At 39.1% G+C, this 18,338-nt stretch overlaps 1 protein-coding gene across 1 annotated transcript in view; it reads right to left on the reverse strand.

Moving 5' to 3' along the window:
- The window catches only part of GPR179 (G protein-coupled receptor 179), a 48,683-nt gene extending 31,269 nt beyond the window's left edge, over window positions 1-17,414 (reverse strand). Inside the window, exons 1-2 of the mRNA XM_034415618.2 lie at window positions 16,261-17,414; window positions 8,911-9,019 (exon numbers count right to left, since the gene is read on the reverse strand). Coding sequence (XP_034271509.2) covers window positions 8,911-9,019; window positions 16,261-17,138 — 987 coding nt within the window. The 5' untranslated portion in view covers window positions 17,139-17,414. The remainder of the gene's footprint in view (window positions 1-8,910; window positions 9,020-16,260) is intronic.
- Window positions 17,415-18,338: the final 924 nt, after the last annotated feature.

The raw sequence follows: 18,338 nt of genomic DNA on the forward strand, positions 1-18,338 counted from the left end.
AATCTCTTTCTCCCCTCCAAACTTTCCCAAAGTAAGTTGATTAGAGACAAGCTGTTTAAATGCTCATGGTTTGAATGGTTATGTTCTCCTGGCTCGTATTCTTTCAATCTAGTTCCTTGTTCATTTATAATCTCAGAATTACCCCTACCCCCCCAATTTCCAATATCATAAGCAAAGTTTTTAGGCTGTGTTCTGCATAACCCTTGGTTTCTGGAAAATTTGATTGGATTTCGTGAGAGATTAGGGACAAATGTTATCTTCCTTCCTTCCTTCCTTCCTTCCTTCCTTCCTTCCTTCCTTCCTTCCTTCGGCACTGCCTAAAAAACTTTAACTCTACTGCAATCAAGGCATTCTTAGAATTTTTTAATTGACAGTTTTAGCAGTCTGTTTAGCAAAAGTTTGAAAACTTTTGTCATAAGATGCTGTGAGAAGTTATACAAATTATGATTCAGTAATAGTATTGGACAAGCAAAGTCTGCCTTTGAATGAAAAGACTCCAAGGGAATATATTCACAGCTTTCTCAAGGACTTGGCTGCTCTCTGAAAACCTTAATAAAGAATCTACAACTTAAAGAAGGAATGTGAAGTCAAAAATCATTGGAAAAGACTCGCAATAACAAAAAAGGTTGACAGAGGACAAAGTGGCTAAATATTATCAGTGACGACTTTAAGTACGAGTTTAAAAGTATGTGAAGAGGCAGCTCTGACAGGGAACCTTGGTGAAATAATGTCCATTGGTGCATTGAGTCATTATGTTGCAGAGTATCCGGCAAGAGGCGAAGAATCAGATACCGACCAAAATTATTCTTTCAAGGAAAGTGACTGAGGAATGTCCTGTTTGACTTTGAGTAAGATTTAAGCCCTGATAGTAACCAATGTAGAAGGAAATCATTCTCATATGTCTTATTTATTTATTTATTTGTTTGTTTGTTTGTTTCAATTTGTATACCGCCCTTCTCCAATAGGACTCAGGGCGGTGAACAGCCAAAATAAAAAACAAAACATACAAAATTTAAAAACAGTTTAAAATAATTAAATATTAAAACAAACCCAATTTAAAATCAGTTAAAATTTAACCCAAAACTGTGGGATCAAGCCAGCCCGTAACATATCCATAACATATTCAAGCCAGTCAGTCAATAATCCAGTCAAATTTCCTTACGGGTTCCAGCACCACATTATCACATTAACTGTGTCAAGAGTCATCAATCTGAGTCATCAATCCCACCACTTTCTGTAGGAAGCCTTAATGACTGGAGCACTTGCACAAGAAGAGTGTTAGCAAGACTTCATTAGCTGTGGTGGCGCAATAATTATGCAGTTTTGCAGGCTAACTCTGCCCATAGGCAGGAGTTTGGTCCTCAGTGATTCAAGGTTGACTCAGCCTTCAATCCTTTGAGATCAGTAAAACGAGAACCCAGATTGTTGGGGGCAATATCCTGATATTTGTAAACTGCCCAGAGAGTACTTTAAAGCACTATGGAGAGGTATATAAGTCTAAGTGCTTTTGCTATAGCACCTTTCTTATTGCAAGCATGGTTGAATTTTACAGCCAATGAATTTGGAAGTACATGACTTTGAATTCCAGAGCTGCTCCAGACTCAATGCCACATGATGGCAAATTTAAATCTCTATGCACTATTGACCTTGGAGATCCCACAGCCACCCACTAGAGTTCAGGCAAGAATGTTGTTGTGTAACAGGGAACCCAATATTGCAACATAAATCCAAATGATCCCTAAAGCTCAGCTTCAGCCAGAGGATGTCATATCCACTTAATTGCAGCATAAGACCTCTCAAGGCCTTTAAGACTTCTCAGATAACATCCACCCCCATTTTTCGTAGGCTCATTATTGATGCTACATTTAAAACCCAGGTGGGCACACCTCTGAGAATGAAATACCCTACTTTGGTATCAATTCTCAATTATACCACTAGACCAGCCATTTTATCCAGAATGAGATTATGGATAAGGATTGCTTTGTTATAGACCAACCTGGCATTAAGTAACAGCAACCAGAGCCTGGGGCACCGAGGATCTGATAACTTGGCATTATAAGTGAATACAGGTGATTTAAGATAAAATTGGTTTCAAGCATCAAGTTTATCTTCTGTGATATAGACCAACTCATGTTTCCCATCAAATCTTTTCCTGCCCATCACAATCTGGATGCCATTCCCTTTCCTCTCTCCTGTCACCCCCTGCCACCCACAGCCCAGAATTTAACCAACCAACTAGTCAGCCAAATAGATACACAATCAACCAACTACTTTCCTGCCAGAGCACATTCCAGTTATCAGCCATCCTGTCCAGAGGTGGGTTTCAGCAGGTTCTGACCAGTTCTGGAGAAGCAGTAGCAGAAATTTTGAGTAGTTCGGAGAATCAATAGTAAAAATCTGACTGGCCCTGCCCCCATCTATTCTCTGCCTCCCAAATCTGATCGGGAGGAAATGGGGATTTTGCAGTAACTTTCCCCTGGATTGGGAATGGAATGTATATTTTACAGTATCCTTCTCCTAGAGTGGGGTGGGAATGGAGATTTTACAATATCTTTCCCCTGCCATGCCCACCAAGCCACACCCACCAAACCATGCCACGCCCACCAAGCCACACCCACAGAACCGGTAGTAAAAGTTTTTGAAACCACCACTGATCCTGCCCCAAAAGCTTCTACTAGCCCACTGAGTACTTAAAAATTGTATCTTCTTTGCTGCCATCCAGGAGTGGGTTCTAAATTTTTTTACTACCGGTTCTGTGGGCGTGGCTTATTTTGTGGGTGTGGCTTGGAGGTCATGTGACTAGGTGGGTGTGGCTAGCTGGGCAGTCATTTCTGAAAGGTCCTCGACTTACGACCCGACTCATTTGTTTGCTTTTAACACTGATCAGCTGTAGGACGGCACTTTGAAGCCCCGCGGCAAGAGTTTAAACAGTTTTTTCCCTCTAGTCATCAACTGGGACTCAGGAGGCAGCAATAGATTGGGGGTGGGACCAAATAAAAGGTAAGAATAACGTTGGGGGGTGGGGGAGTGGGAGGGGGGAACCGGTTCGGTGACGTCATATCGTCACTGCTACCGGCTCTGCCGAACCGGACCGAACCGGGAGGAACCCACCACTGCTGCCATCTACCAAGATGATAACGTCCATCCCAAAACATCATCCAGTTTAAGGGTTCATTCCCACACAATGAGCAGACTGCATTCTCCTTCTTGGCACTTCTTCATGGCGTCCATTCTGTCCTTGTGTTCAACACCAATTCCTGCCTGGGGCACGTACCAACCTCTAGATTTCCTTCAACATTCTATGTAGCTGTTCCAACAAACTTCACACCAACATCAAGTATGCCCACTGGTAATAAACCCCAACTACCATGCTCACTGGTAGCAAGCAGATTTCCTGGTTGTCACCCCAGTGTTCCCACTGTTTGCATAATAAATTTACTTCATCATTGATATAGGAAAGTATGTTATGCCCTTGTGGCCAAAGAGTGCATCAGTCTTGGTACCAAGTTGTCCTCTTGTCTATTTTGCAAATATTCTGTGGCAAAAATAGAATTTCACCAGGGATAGGTTCTATTTACCTTTACTACCAATTTGCAGTGGGGCTGTGCACTCGTGCTCACTTTACTTGTGTGCACGCGCTCTTCTGCGCATGCGCAGAAGCGTTTTGGTGACGCCAAAAACCTCCCGACAGTTTTACTACCGGTTCTATAGAACCGGTGCAAAGCAGGGGCAACCCACCACTGAATTTCACCCTGTGTCTTTATAAAAGATGCTTTCCTTTTTCAAAAACTATCAGAGAGTGTCAAAGAATTGGCCTCAGTTAGAAAGATTCTTCAATCAAAATCAATACAGTGGTAAAGAAATATAAGTAAGGAGAGTAGTAAAGAATCTTGATCCTTACTACCAACTTGTTAGCATTTGGGCAGCAGATATTACAAATTAATGCATTAATTATTTGTTTCAATGCTGTGGGAAAGCATATGTGAGATGTGCATAGGCAGACTTACACACACAAACTGTACACTTTTTATGTGCTAGCTGATGAAAAATTATATATTTTCCCTATTTTGGGATGACAGTTTTTGTTTTTGTTTTGTTTTTCATTTTAGTGATAGTAAGTAGCCATTTTGTACATCAATATTTCAGTGGGAGAGGAAACAGAGTTTAATCAAGAGATTCTCAATACTGTATATATTTAAAATAGAACACACATACACACACACACGTTTCCAGAGCCTCCTCAATATATATGTTTCATCACACCAGCCTTCCTTTAACAGGCATGAGTTTTGAGAGGAATCTAGAATTAGTTGATGACTTTCTGTCTGGAAGTGAGGTATTTTGCTCTGCACGATAAAAATAAATTCTGAGACTGTTAGCATCAAAACAGTAAGGCAGTCTCAATAACTTCTGAAATGCTTTTTCATGTCTTTTCTCTGTGGCATGTTTAAAAGATTAAGATGGAGATTCTATCGCTTACCCTGTGCTTTATTTGATCTCTTCTTATTTTATTGGATTAAATTAGGAGCAAGTATCTTGAGTTTTGTGTAAAGTACTCTTCATTTACTTCATTTCTCTAGCTGGCTCAACACAATTCCCTCCTCCTTCTCTGGACATCCATGGCTGAATATTTAAGCATTACGCTAACCAAATGTTGGATGACCAAATCCCCTTTTCCTAAAACCTAAATGGATCACTAATGCTGCAGAGTATACTAATCCCTTGAGAAGCAACTACACCCAAAAGAGTGTATACTATGAATACATACTGAATACTTAAAGGACCAGAAAACATGTTAAGCCACAGTCCGTATTGGGTCAAGAGTTTGCTTTTTTCCAATTATTTCACAGGAAGAAAATGTCTATGCAATGCATACTGATAGTTTAATGAAATCAGAATTCCACTGTTTTTACCTTTCTCAGCAGACAAATTGGAAGAAGCATAGAATAATAGGGCTAGAAAAGACCTTGGAGATCTTCTAGTCCAGTGATGGCTAACCCTTTTGCCATTGCGTGCCAAAAGCGGGGGGACTGCAGTCGAGTGTGCACGTGCCCACACCCATAATTCACTGTGCCCCATCCCCCCCATGCATGCATGTGCGACCCCCATGCACTCCCCCTGCTTTTGGCATGTGATGGCCCGGTGGGCCCGGTAGGCCTATTTTTTGCCCTCCCCAGGCTCCAGAGGCTTTCTAGGAACCTGGGGAGGGCGAAAATGGCTTCCCCACCCTCCCGGAGGCCAGAAGTGGCCCATTTCCTGATTTCTGGTGGGCCCGAAAGGCCCGAAAATCAGCTGGCTGGCGTACACATGCACGCTGAAGCTAAGCTAGGGCAACACTTGCGTGCCCACAGATATGGCTCCTCATGCCACCTATGGCACGGGTGCCATAGGTTCCCCATCATAGTTCTAGTCCAACCCCCAAGGCAGAAGTCCTTATACTGTCCAATCTTTTCTTAAAAACTTTCAGTGATGGAGCACTCGCAAATCGTGGAGGCAAGCTGTTCGATTGATTAATTGTTCTTATTGTCAGGAATCTCCTTGTTTCTAGGTCGAATCTCCCTTGGACAAGCTTCCATCCATTACTCTCCATAGAAATATAGTATTTCTTTACATAAAGGCAACTTCTCTCCCTCTTTTCTTGTTTCATTTGAACAATTTATATCCTTTTAGCAGTATGTTCTAATCATGGATTCCATCCTACAAAATTTCAGTAGTAGCTACAATATCATGCTTGTGCTCATGTATTAGGATCTCGAGTTCTCCCTGTTTGTTCCCCACACATTGAGCACTAGTGTATAGACATCTGAGCCAGGAGTGGATTCTAAATTTTTTTACTACCGGTTCTGTGGGCGTGGCTTATTATGTGGGCGTGGCTTGATGGTCATGTGACAATTATTTAGGATTTAGCAGAGGTACTGGTCTACCAGGCTTTTAACTGCTTGCAGAGCTGTACCGATCTACCCATTTATTTTTGCAGGCACTGGTCTACTCATGTATTTTTGCAGGCACTGATTTACCCATGTATTTTTGCAGGCACTGGTCTACTCATGTATTTTTGCAGGCACTGGTCTACCCATTTATTTTGGCAGGCACTGGTCTATTCATTTGTTTTCTTTTAACACTGATCAGCTGTAGGGCGGCTCTTTGAAGCCCCGTGGCAAGAGTTTAAACAGTTTTTTTCCTTCTAGCCATCAGTTGGGACTCAGGAGGCAGCAATAGATTGGGGGTGGGACCAAATAAAAGGTAAGAATAACGTGGGGGGGTGGGGGGTGGGGGGGCACCGGGGGTGGGGGGGGCGGGGGGCTAGAACCAGTTTGGTGATATCATATTGTCACCGCTACTAGCTTGGCCGAACCGGGCCGAACCGGGAAGAACCCACCACTGATCTGAGCCCTTTATGACTGACCCAGTGGTGGGATTCAGCCAGTTCGGGATAACCGGTTAACTTTCTGAGCAGTTTGGCAAACTGGTTGTTGAAAGAAATCATTAGGGCAGAGAACCGGTTGTTAAATTACTTGAATCCCACCACTGGACTGACCCTGTGTTTGCTTCCTGCATCTTCTGTTATATGCCTGAGTGTCCCTTCCTTCTCACCACCTCCTTCCTCATTTTCTGATCTGTTGTCTTGGGTTTGTCTTGGGTTTGGTCCTAAAAATTGGTCTCATTCCCCCTCCAGTTTTAGTTTAAAGATCTATGGCTGAACTGAGCTAGCTGTTTTCCAAACACATTCTTCCCAGTCTTTGGGAGGTGCAGAAGCCCTTCTTGTAGGTAAAGTAAACCAGAAATCCAAAGTTCTCTTGATGGCAGCATTTACTGAGCCAGCAAGGACTTATACTTCTTTAAATATAATACTTTTATAGATGTAAAATTAGGGTTAATTTGAGAAGAAACGTTCCTTAGTAAGACAGTGTTATGCAACTTCAGCAACTTTAAGATGCATGGATTTCTGGTTCCCAGAATTTCCCACCCAGCGTAAGTGGATTTCATAACACTCATGTTAAAGTTGCTAAGATTATGAAACACTGGACTAAGACACTGTTCTGCTTCTTTTTATGAATTCAATTAATTCTGTCCTGTCGACTTTGAAGAGAGCACCTTCTTGATGGCTACTCTTATCAGATATATATTGGTGGTCGTGCTCATTTGGTTCTATGAGGAAGTTATTTAGTCAATACAGCTTCAGGTTCAAAAGGTTGTTTTTATTATTTACAAATATATACATGCATATGATAATGAACAGGGTGTCCTGTTACATTTTTACCCTAACTGTATGACTCAGATGTTGAGAGGAGAGAGAAGTTCACGTGTTGTCTCGCTGAGAGATAGATGAGAGAGAGAGAGAGAAAAAGGGGAAGATATCCAAGTGGTTTCTAGGTAAGAGTCCAATAAGAGAGTTCATTGGCTGATATAGTCACATGTGATGTCTGTAAAGACTTAACCCTTTCTAGTCTCTGGTGGCATCATATGCAGGCAATATCTGATAACTCTATATATTTGCTCATTACATTCATGCATTTTAGATCATTAAGAGTCAGATTAACCTTAATGAGTGAATTTCTTAAAGCAACTACAAATTTTTTTCAAACTCCCTTGGAAACTTGAGAAATGGCATGGTTCCTTAATAAATAGCAGACAACTGTGTAGTGTTTCAAATATTACAGGATGCAAACTTAGAGGGCAGGAACAGTCACGGTGTGTTTTTAGTGAGTTGAAGGAAAGCACAACAACCATTCTTCCTCCTTCTCGAAAGCACCACATAAACCCATGGAAAAATAATGAAATCCCTGCAGTGGAGGAATGGATTGTGAAAATGTCATAGTTCTTACAAATGGCAAAACTGACCAGCCTAGTCAGAGGGTGAGGTGGGGTGGGGGAAGAAACACAACAAAAAGTTTTCTGAAAGACTAGAAGCCTTATGCAGTATGGATTTTTTGTTGAAAGAAGAAAGAAATGACATGATGATTTATGGGCTTGAAGATTTAGGAAGATGTAGATTAAGTGAGAGGCTGAAAGGATTTGTGTAATATCTAAGAGGGAGGAAGGATTATAAATTTATAACTATCTGTTGAAAAGAAGATTGCAAATCATAACATTTCTTTACATTTTTCATTCTTTTTTGTTTCTTGCACCATTTTCTTTGTTTATTTTCTTTCTCCCCCCTTCAGATTTATATATATCTTTATCTCTCTCTCTCTCTCTCTCAAGGAATAGATAGAGATAGAGTTAGAGATAGAAATATTCCTCAAATTAAGAGTTGTCACTTAGTGACTATTCAACATTATAATGGACCCTCCATTGTAGCCTAAAAGCTACTTACAACCCAGTGTTACAGTGTACAACCCCATCAATCATAAGAATGGATTTTGAGTGCTCAGCAACTACCCCACATTTATGGAAGCTTGCAGCATCCCACAGTCACATGATGACCTGCTTTATGATAATCATGACTTATGACTGTAATTGCCAGGCTCAACTATCATCATATGTCGAGGACTACCTGTAAAACAACAACAACAATACACTATATAAGCCCAGCAGTTAAGAACTGGTCCTGTGTTCATCTGGAGTTCAAAGTACTTTTTCTGAATTATTTTCAAAGCATACATAGCTCTATTACAACATAATTCTAAATAAGAATATTAGATGGGATGGGGAACACCTGTCCTCCAGATGCTGCTAAAATGAAACTGGCCATCCCTCAACCTTATGGCCATTTCCTGGGGCAACTGAAAAGTGTAGTTCAGTAACATCTGGAAGACACACTTTTTCCACCACCAATATAGTGGTGTACATATAGAGGGATGTCTGGAAAAATAGTTCCAGAGGATTGGCACAATAATAGGGAAGACCCTACAGTTCACAGTCTGACATGATAGTATAGCTGGGAGCAAGCTCCAAAGCTCTCCTTACCTGGGTGCTGTTGAGATCACACTGATGTGAGTTTGCAAACCATCCTCCGTTAGTGGCACACTGGTTTATATCAACATTTTGGATTTTAACATCCAGCCTCATGACCCCTCTGGAACAAATAAGGTGATGATTTTAGCATGTATTAGGAGAGAAGGAATTCAACAGTTCTAATACTTGATTATATGGAATCATATAATCACTGCAGATGACATTGCCATTGGCTGGAATGTATTAAGAATTGCTCTGATGAACAATCCATGTGTACGAGCAAAATAATATCCTATCTGAGAGGTAGCAGAAATATGAGAAGACAAAGAGAAGGGACTGAAACATTTACTGAATGGGGAAGCATGGAATTGATCCTAACTATATACAGTACATCTTTAATATGCTGCTGCTTTAAATTAAAAAAGTGAAGTTAATACACAGAATTTGGGATGGAGCTTCACTAGCCCTTGGATTATGTAATTTAGGATTTGCATCAATTATTCCCATGATCACCAAGTAAGTATGTTCCAGCTCTTTAGAGGGAAAAATCACTCTGACACAGAAAAAGTTGACAACTTTATATTAGCAACTTGGTTTCCTTCCTTGCCCTCTCCCTGCCTTCAGATTCTTTCTTTGCATCATATCAGGGCATAGCAGCTTCACTGATGCACAGGAATAAGACCTTCCGCAAAACAGAAAGTGAAAGCACAAAAGTACAAGATACTCTTAGCTAAAGAGTGACTAACCACAGAAAGTAGAATGGCAGTACAGTATAGTAGGTGCATTCTTTCACAGTGGCCTATTGCATCATGCAAAGATGTTTAAAGGGTTCATATGTTGTGAAGCTATAATGTGTTTTTCTAACAGATTAACTCTGTAATTTGTATATTCTGAATAGTGATTTAATAAACTGTTGGGAACCTTGGCAACTGTTTTATATTCAATCAAATTGGTTCTGTTATTTGTATGAACTTGTGTGATCTCAAAAAGCAACAATTCATCAAAGGCCATTTAATTTGTATATTAAATGATCTTATGACAAGTTTATGATTAGGATCACATTTCATATCAAACAATGATATGAAATCATATCAAACAAAGCCGCCCTGAGTCTCCAGAGAAAGGTAGCATATAAATTGAACTAAATAAAATAAATTTAACTATGGATTGTTCATAAACCATAATTGGCTGGGTTCATATAGCAATAGTAATAGCATGTATACTTATATACTACCCACAGTGCTTTCTTCACTCTCTGGGAAATTTATAGTGTCAACATAGTGCTCCCAACAATTTGGCCCCTCATTTTACCGACCTCAGAAGACTGGAAGGCTAAGTCAACCTTGAGCCCTATCAGGATCAAACTCCAGGCTGTGGGCAGTTTGCCTTCAATACTGTATTCTAGCCACTGTGCCACCATATATTATATTAGGCCACTTAAAGCTACAATGATTGCTTCATTGTACTAATACTAAGCCAGTATTAGTACATTGTACAATATACTAAGCCCTACATTAAGGTTGACACATTATAGTGGATAGCAGAGGAGATGTCCACTCCACTATCTCTATTATTTGTGGTATTGTAGGGACCAGACTCTCTCCTCTCCTTTTTAACATGTACATATAGCTGCTGGGTGAAGTCATCTGTTAGTATGAAGTGAGATTTCATCAGTAGGTTGATGATACCTATTTATGTATCTCTAACAGGTGCTGTCTGAGTGATGCTGTAGAGTCCTGCCTTGGTGTCTGAAGGCTCACAGGAAGTTTGGAAGGGGAACAATAGACTTCAGTTCAAACCCAAATGACTTTGGGTTTTAAGACCTCCTGATTTTGAGGACTTTCCATCTGTCATTTTGGATAGGATTGCATTGCTCCTGACAGATCATGTACACAATCTGGAGTTCTTCTGGGTTCACAAATACTCGTTGAAGAGCAGGTGACAGTGTATCAATTGTGCCTTTCCTGCACTGGAAGGCACTGCTCAAAGTCACTCATGCCCTAGTCACCTCTTGTTTGAATTAGTGCTACATGTTCTACATGGGGCTGCCCTTGAAGAGTATTTGGAAGTTTTATTTGGGGTAAAGTGACACCTCTTTCCATGAACTGCACTGGTTAGTATAAAGCTTCCAGGTACAATGCAGGGTGCTGGTAATTGCTTTAAAGCCCTTTATGATCTGAAATTAGGTTGTTTCTGGAAACCTCTCCCCCCAGTTGGATTTACCTTTCCTATTAGATTTGGCAGAAGAGACATGCTCTGAATCCTATCTCTGGTGGGACTCAGGAAAGAGCCTTTTCTGTCATACAGCTATGAGACATGATTCTTCCCAAGAGATCAGATTTGCTTTTCATCAGTCTTTGAAGGTCTGGTTTTGCTATCAAGCCTGGGTCCTGATACTATGGGTATGTCTATTTCTTAGCTCTTGTAACCTACACCTGGATGTTTGTTAGGCTACTTTATTTTATTTGTAGTTTTATTTAATTGTTTACATAATGTTTTTAACTGTTAATTCCCAAACTCTTCAACAAAGATGGATGGCTGTAATTTAATAAACATGTAAGTTAAAACTCAGCCAACCTCATTGACTCTGTATAGCAATCCGGCTGTATTTATAAAACATGTTTACTTGTACTACCATAATTATAGTTCGCTCAAATGGGAGGGGGGAAAATCATATGTTGTAATGAATTTCAATCTTACTATAGAGGCTCAAATTATTCAAATTATGCTTACATGCATTACAGAGTGTCCTTGGATTATGATCACTCATTCAGCAACTATTTAAATTTACAACAGCGTTAAACAAGTTCTGGCCATTGTGGCATCCCCATGGTCATGTGATTGTGGTCAAGATGCTTAGCATGCAGTTCACAAATATGATGTCACAGCAAGCCACAGTCAAATGATTGCAATTGTCAACTTCCCCTGCTGGCTTCCCACAAGCAAAGTCAGTGGGGAAGCTGGCAGGAATTCAAAAGTCAGACAGCACATACAGAGTCCTTACTAAGCAGAGCAGTCATATGACTTCATCCTTTATGACTGTGTCACTTAGTGACAACAATTTCAGGTAGAATTATTGTAGTAAATCAAGGCCTACCTGCATTTAATTAGTAATTCAATATGAAATACAAATTCTCCCTTTGAATCATAAAATGAGCAAACAGATTTTAGCCTACAGCATGTTGTATAGATCAGTCCATGACATATGTCTCTGGTTTGCTGTGTTATGTAAACTTATGTAATTGCATTAGAGTAACTGTATAAATCGTACTTGTACCAATAGGTAAATGTATAAAAACGCAACCAATATGTTTTTCTGAAGACAATTCATTATAACTGCATTATTAGTAGTATTATTGTTGCTTTGTTACATCCTGTCTTTCCAAATACAAATCTATCAAAACTGTTTAGGATTGCATCAATAATCTTAAACTAAAAATACATTTTTAAATAAAGTAACAATTAAAACAAAAGCAGGAATCCTTCTCATAGGAGAGTTGATAGAAATAAAATTCAGAATACCTTTTCCTGAGGTCTTTGCCTTCCTTATTCTCTCTTCTCATTTTGTTACTATAAGATCAATCCTGAATAAAGGATCTAAAAATATATTATTTCATAAATAAAAGTCTCCCCACCATCTGCTTCACTGGGCTCTTAAATTCATGGGATAAGTGGAGAAGAAATTGTTTTTAGCATTTGCCTATTTTTGGCATGAGATGGTCAGGGCTGGTATGATTTGTAGAGATCTTTTCAACCCTGCCTAATTTGTAAATTACACGCATGACCACCAGAATGCAGCAGGTCTAACATATCAACTCCTGTTTATTTTAAATCTAGGATTAACCTGCTGATCATCCCAAAGATGATCAAATTAATCATCCCACTAGCACCTTATTGCCTGTCATTGCACAGTTGTGCATTTTCTAATTTATTTATTGAACAAACAACACAGTCTGTAAAGGCTCAGGATGGCAGAGTTAATACACTTTCTCCTGACCCTGTTTCTCAAAACAAAGCCTGATTACAAACATTTCATTGAATATAATAGCTCAGCTTCCCTGTTTTCCTGGAAGAATAATGTCTGCTTAACCATCTATTATCCTTGAATGTGGCATGCCATTGTATGATTAGATTAACTAGTCTAAAGCAGTCACAGCTACAGATCATGATTATGGGACTCATGGATCTGAAAAACATGGTAAGCCAACCTACAACATGAATTAATGTCACATTGAAGTAGTCAGTGTTTGAGAGATAGATAGATAGATAGGTAGACAGATAGATAGATAGACAGACAGACAGACAGACAGACAGACAGACAGATAAGTAGATGATAGGTAGACTGAATTATATACATATAAACAACAAGCTTTTCCAAAAAATAAGGAATTTCTATTGTACTTTTAATAAGTTTATCTGAATTTGAATTATTTGATAAGAAGGAGCATTTGCAGCTTTGTAATATCTTGGGGGTTGCAAAAAATCACATGAATATGTTAGAAAGCAGCAAAGTATCATAGGTGCTGTGTGTCTCTGGTGTTGTCTATTGATCATCCGGATTTTACAGCCCAAATATTGTAGCCCTATTCATACCGTTAGAATATCTACCTCAATATTAATTATATTTGTAATGACATATTGAATCTTCAACTAGCTAAACAGATTCTATTACAATGTCCTAATCTAGCCACTATGTTTAGTGTATAATTCAGAATGCTTTCTGAATCTACAAAATAAAGTTAATTGAATAAACTGCAGTTCAATTCACCACGATAATGTGATCTACATTTAGGATATTTTTCATCCAAATGTATTTTCTCCCTTAGAACAACCGTACGGCACTTTGGTGGAATCAACACCTGTTTTTCCCACAATATCCTGAAAGGAAGCTACTTTGGGATATTAGGAGAAATTAATAAATAAATGTAATTCAAGCCATGGGCAGTTATTTAAAGTGTCCAGCTGAAAACTATCTTTTAATAGATATTTACAGAAGACATTAGCAGTTATCTTTGCTGAACCATTGGCAGCCATTTGAATATGTTAGTTGTTAGTGCAAGGCAGGTGCCAGAATTAAACTATAGCTAACCCTACAGATTGTGATTGTAGACTTGAGCGGATCAGTCGCAAAGTAGGGACATTTGTGCAGGCTGTGAGATTACATCAGATAGGCCATGGTAGCATTCTGTAATGAAAATCAACCCTTCAAAATAAGATCTGCTTAGACTTCTAAATAGCCTTTCTGGACTGTTTCCAATTGATTGGCAGAATCAGAAGAAATTTAGTTCTTATTTATGTGAAAGATATAACACATCTTTTTTTTTTAACCTAAAGTAGCTTTGGAATATCCCCTTTAATTCTGAATCATGTACAGATTTTTTCATATGTACAAAAACTCTTCTTAAAAGGTAGCATATGCTGTAGACAATAGGGTATGTTTCCTCAAGTTGCAAGGAGTTGCAAACAAGGAGAATATTCCACAGCAAAGAAGATAGAGAGAGGAGGAGAGGGTAGAAAGAGGAGAGGGAGGGAGAGGAATGGAAGAAAGGGAAAAAGAGAGGAAGGAAGGGTAGGGGACAGGAGTAGGAGAGAAGGTGAGAAGGGGGAAAAGAAGAGAGGAGTGGGGGAAAGGAAGGGGAAGTAGGATGAGGTAGGAGAGGAGAGGAGAGGAGAGAGGGAAGGGGAAGAGGAGGAGAAGAAGAAGGTTTGTTGCGAAATGAGGGAAGAAAGGGTAGAAGAGCAACCCAGAATAAAATTAAAATGCCTTATTTTAATGCTTTCTTTAAGGAAAACATGTATATATGTATGATTAATTATGTATAAGAAAATGTACATTTTATATTATGTGTATAAGAAATAAAACTGAAAAACTTTTTTTTTTAAAAAAAGGGTGTGTTTCCTCAGCACATCATCTTCACTATCCTTTGACAGCCACTTATAATTTATTTTTTGTATATAACAATTCAGAATTTAGCATTCCACACTGAATTGGTGGTTTTTAAGATACTTACTATTGAGATTGTGGACTTGGGACATTTTAAATTTTCTTCCTTGACCTCCCCCATATATAATTAAAAAGAACTGCTTTTGGTGAATCAGCCAATGATAGACACCACTTAAGTCTATTGTGTGAATTTACCTTAGTTCAAATCCAGTCAAGTAGTTGTTGGTAAATTATGGGGTTAATAATGCAAATAGATTTATCAGACTTAATAGATTTAAGAAGATCAGATTTGTAAAGAATAATGAAGTAATAACAAAGTAGACTTATTACTCCTAAAATCTCTTCTAGGTAAGCAGTAAAGAAAGTGATATAAATACTGAAAATGTTTTCCCCTTTGTTAATTGCAAATTACCACTAGAATATAAGTAAATAGAAACTTCTGTAGAATAGTACCTTGTGTGTGGGTAGAAAAAGATATAAGTAGCCTCTGAAATCTTTTCTGATGAATACTACAGCCCATTCCATTTCTCTTACATTCAGACTCTTCTTCTAGATAGGACTTTTGTTTTTTCAGCTAAGCTCTAGAGTCTTATTTAAGACCCCATATTGTAAAGTACTTAACAACATACTTATTTAATATCAAAATTTAATATCGGTATAATTTTTAATATTCTTTAAAATAAAGAATAAGTGCTAAAATTGAATGGAAGATATTTTCTCTTCCTTCCAGGCCAGCCTCGTAATCTGGGTGTGATGGATAGACTGAGATTCCAGACATTAAGACATTTGTTAGGAATTTATCCCAGAATATGGATAAATTAAAAGCTGCCTTTGAATGTACAGTGAATGCTTTCTCATTATGTTTAAGTATAACTCGTTATTGCAACTAGGTGTTAAGACATCATAGTTCAGCTTCCCCCCTAGAAAAGTTGAACATATCCTTTCTATTTTAGAGATTATCCTAAACTAGGATATTTGCCAAAAGGCAAGCAACAGTTATTTAACCATGAAAACAAAGTACTTTACACATGCTTAGATAAATATATGTCATTGTTATTACTATTCTTATTTTTAATAGCAGGTTTGAGATAGAGTTTAATTTTTTTTAACTTTGCAATATATTTGTAAGCAGCTATTTGCAAATCCTGATGAGCTTCTCAATAGAATATTCATTTTAGCAATAAATAGTGATGAATGCATTTAGTTCCTATGCATGATGGTAATAGTAAATTTCAGTCCCACCAAGAAGAGCATTGGATAACTTTCTCTCCACATTCTCCATCTAGCTTCTTCCCTCCCCAGTTCCCTAACAACTGTTTATATTATTCTAATGTGAGAAGAACCAATGGTGGATCTCTTCTATCCTATGTGGTTTGGATCAAAATCTCACCCCTTTATCACTATCCTCTTCCACTCACTTGAATTCTGGATTGAGGTCAGGCTTGAGGCCGTAGAATGAAGAGGAGAGTGTAACCATCCAGGTGGGCAAGAATTTTCCATCTTCACATTCCAGGAAAGGTGGGGACCATTTGATATAGCCCTGATCCATCACATAACTATCTCCTTGGCTCCATTTGGGGGTGTCTAGTGTCTTAAGGTCATTGCTGAGAATCCTCTTATAAAGCGGTGGAGTCCGTTGGAACCTAAAGAAATTGTACCACTCATTTTCCCAAGTCAGATTCCTTAGATTTTCTGAAAAGGCAGAAAGATCTTGAAGTAAGATCTCATTATTCCCCTTTGTGGCTTGAAGTATCAACTGGGGCTTGGAAGACAAAGGATGAGCATCAAAAGTCAATATGGCTCGGTAAACTTGAGAATCCCCTTCTATAACACTTCTCACCAAGGCATGGTACCATTCTACATCCTCTTTCACACTGGATTCCCGAATGTCATTAGTCTGAAAGACCATATTGAGGAAATTGGTGGCATGGGTCAAGGTGTCAGTAGCACTGCGTAAATAGGAATATAAGGCTGGTGGAGGGCGAGAATCCTTCACTAAAGCCCTCATTTCAAATCTCTGGGTACAGTTGGCTTGTGAGAGGCTCAAGGTATCCCCAGAGTACAGGAAGGCCATTGCTGCCTCTGATCCCTCAGGTTCAGCCTTATCCAAATTAAGGGTAGGCACCCAAGTGAAAGCTGAAACCAAAAAAGATGAAGATGAAGGTATCCACTCTTTCGTTTTGGGTGTCCTGGTTTTGGGTGGAGCTGGTTGCTGTTGTTGTTGGAAGATTTCGGCTGCTTGTAGGAGTTTGAGATAGAAGCACCAAATAAGAAGTCCCAGAAGAGAAGTCTCCATGGTTTAGCAAAAGGTGTGAAAAATACCTGTGTCATCCAGTTGAAATCATTTCAACCATGGAAAAGCCCTCTTGAGAACTCCTGATGTATCTGATGGGAATGTCGAGATGATCAGAAAGTAGAGGAGTAAAGCCATGAGAAGCGAAGAAGGAGCCAGTCAATCTGTAAAATGAATGTCCCCAGAGAACAGTGTCACACTTGCTGAATAGTATCCTGCCTCCTTTTATAATTTACAGGAGTTTCTCATTGTCTCCCACCCTCTATTTTTTGCTGTCCCTTATATCTTCCTTCCCTGACTGGTGATGGAGCAGACGTCACCACAATATGAGCAGCTGCTGGCACTTCCCCCCTCTCCTTTCCCTCCCTGACTACTATTATATGCATAGGATTTTAAATCTCTGCAGATCCACACACACATCCACATCCACAAACATACTAAGAGCTCAGTCAACAGCCTTATTTGCTAATGCTTGAAATGGAAACATCCTGTTTCAGGCCAGAAAGAGAGAAAGGGAGGGAGGGAGTGAAAGATGGGAAGAGAATAGAATCTGTCTCCCAGTCTATCTCTATCTCACTTTACTTCCATTAGGGAATCTGAGTCTGACAGTAATACAAGCAACCAAATTCTGCATGGAGTACCATGGCAACAGGAAATTTGTCTTCCCACCTCACCCTTCCCTTCCCTTCCTCTCCTTCCCCTCCTTTATTCCCCCCTTCCATTCATCAGCTTGACTAACACCATGATATTCATTTATAAGGTCACCTACTGCCTACTGATGTTCCTATAATGCTGCTAAATTTAATTAACTGTTTAGGGACAAGGAATGTGGCAGAGAACAGGAGGAAGAGAAGGGAACAAGGACTATTGTTAACTACATGCTGAAATAATTCAAGAATGTAGACAGAAAATGAAGAGTGAAAAGAGCAATTCCAATGAGTATGATACAGAAAAATTAAGACTACAGTAGTCTATATCAGAATTCATCCTACAGAAACTTCCTAGTGCATAGTTTTGGATCAATTCACTTTTGGACTCATCAAAAGCAATAGACAGGCAGACAGACAGACAGACAGACAATAGATAGATAGATAGTTAGATAGATAGATGATAGATAGATAGATAGATAGATAGATAGATAGATAGATAGATAGATAGATGGAGAAATAAAAATGACTACCACTGTATATATACATGGTTAAT

Source organism: Pantherophis guttatus, chromosome 4, assembly GCF_059756535.1.
Source record: "Pantherophis guttatus breed Tessera chromosome 4, ASM5975653v1, whole genome shotgun sequence".
NCBI lineage: Eukaryota > Metazoa > Chordata > Lepidosauria > Squamata > Colubridae > Pantherophis > Pantherophis guttatus.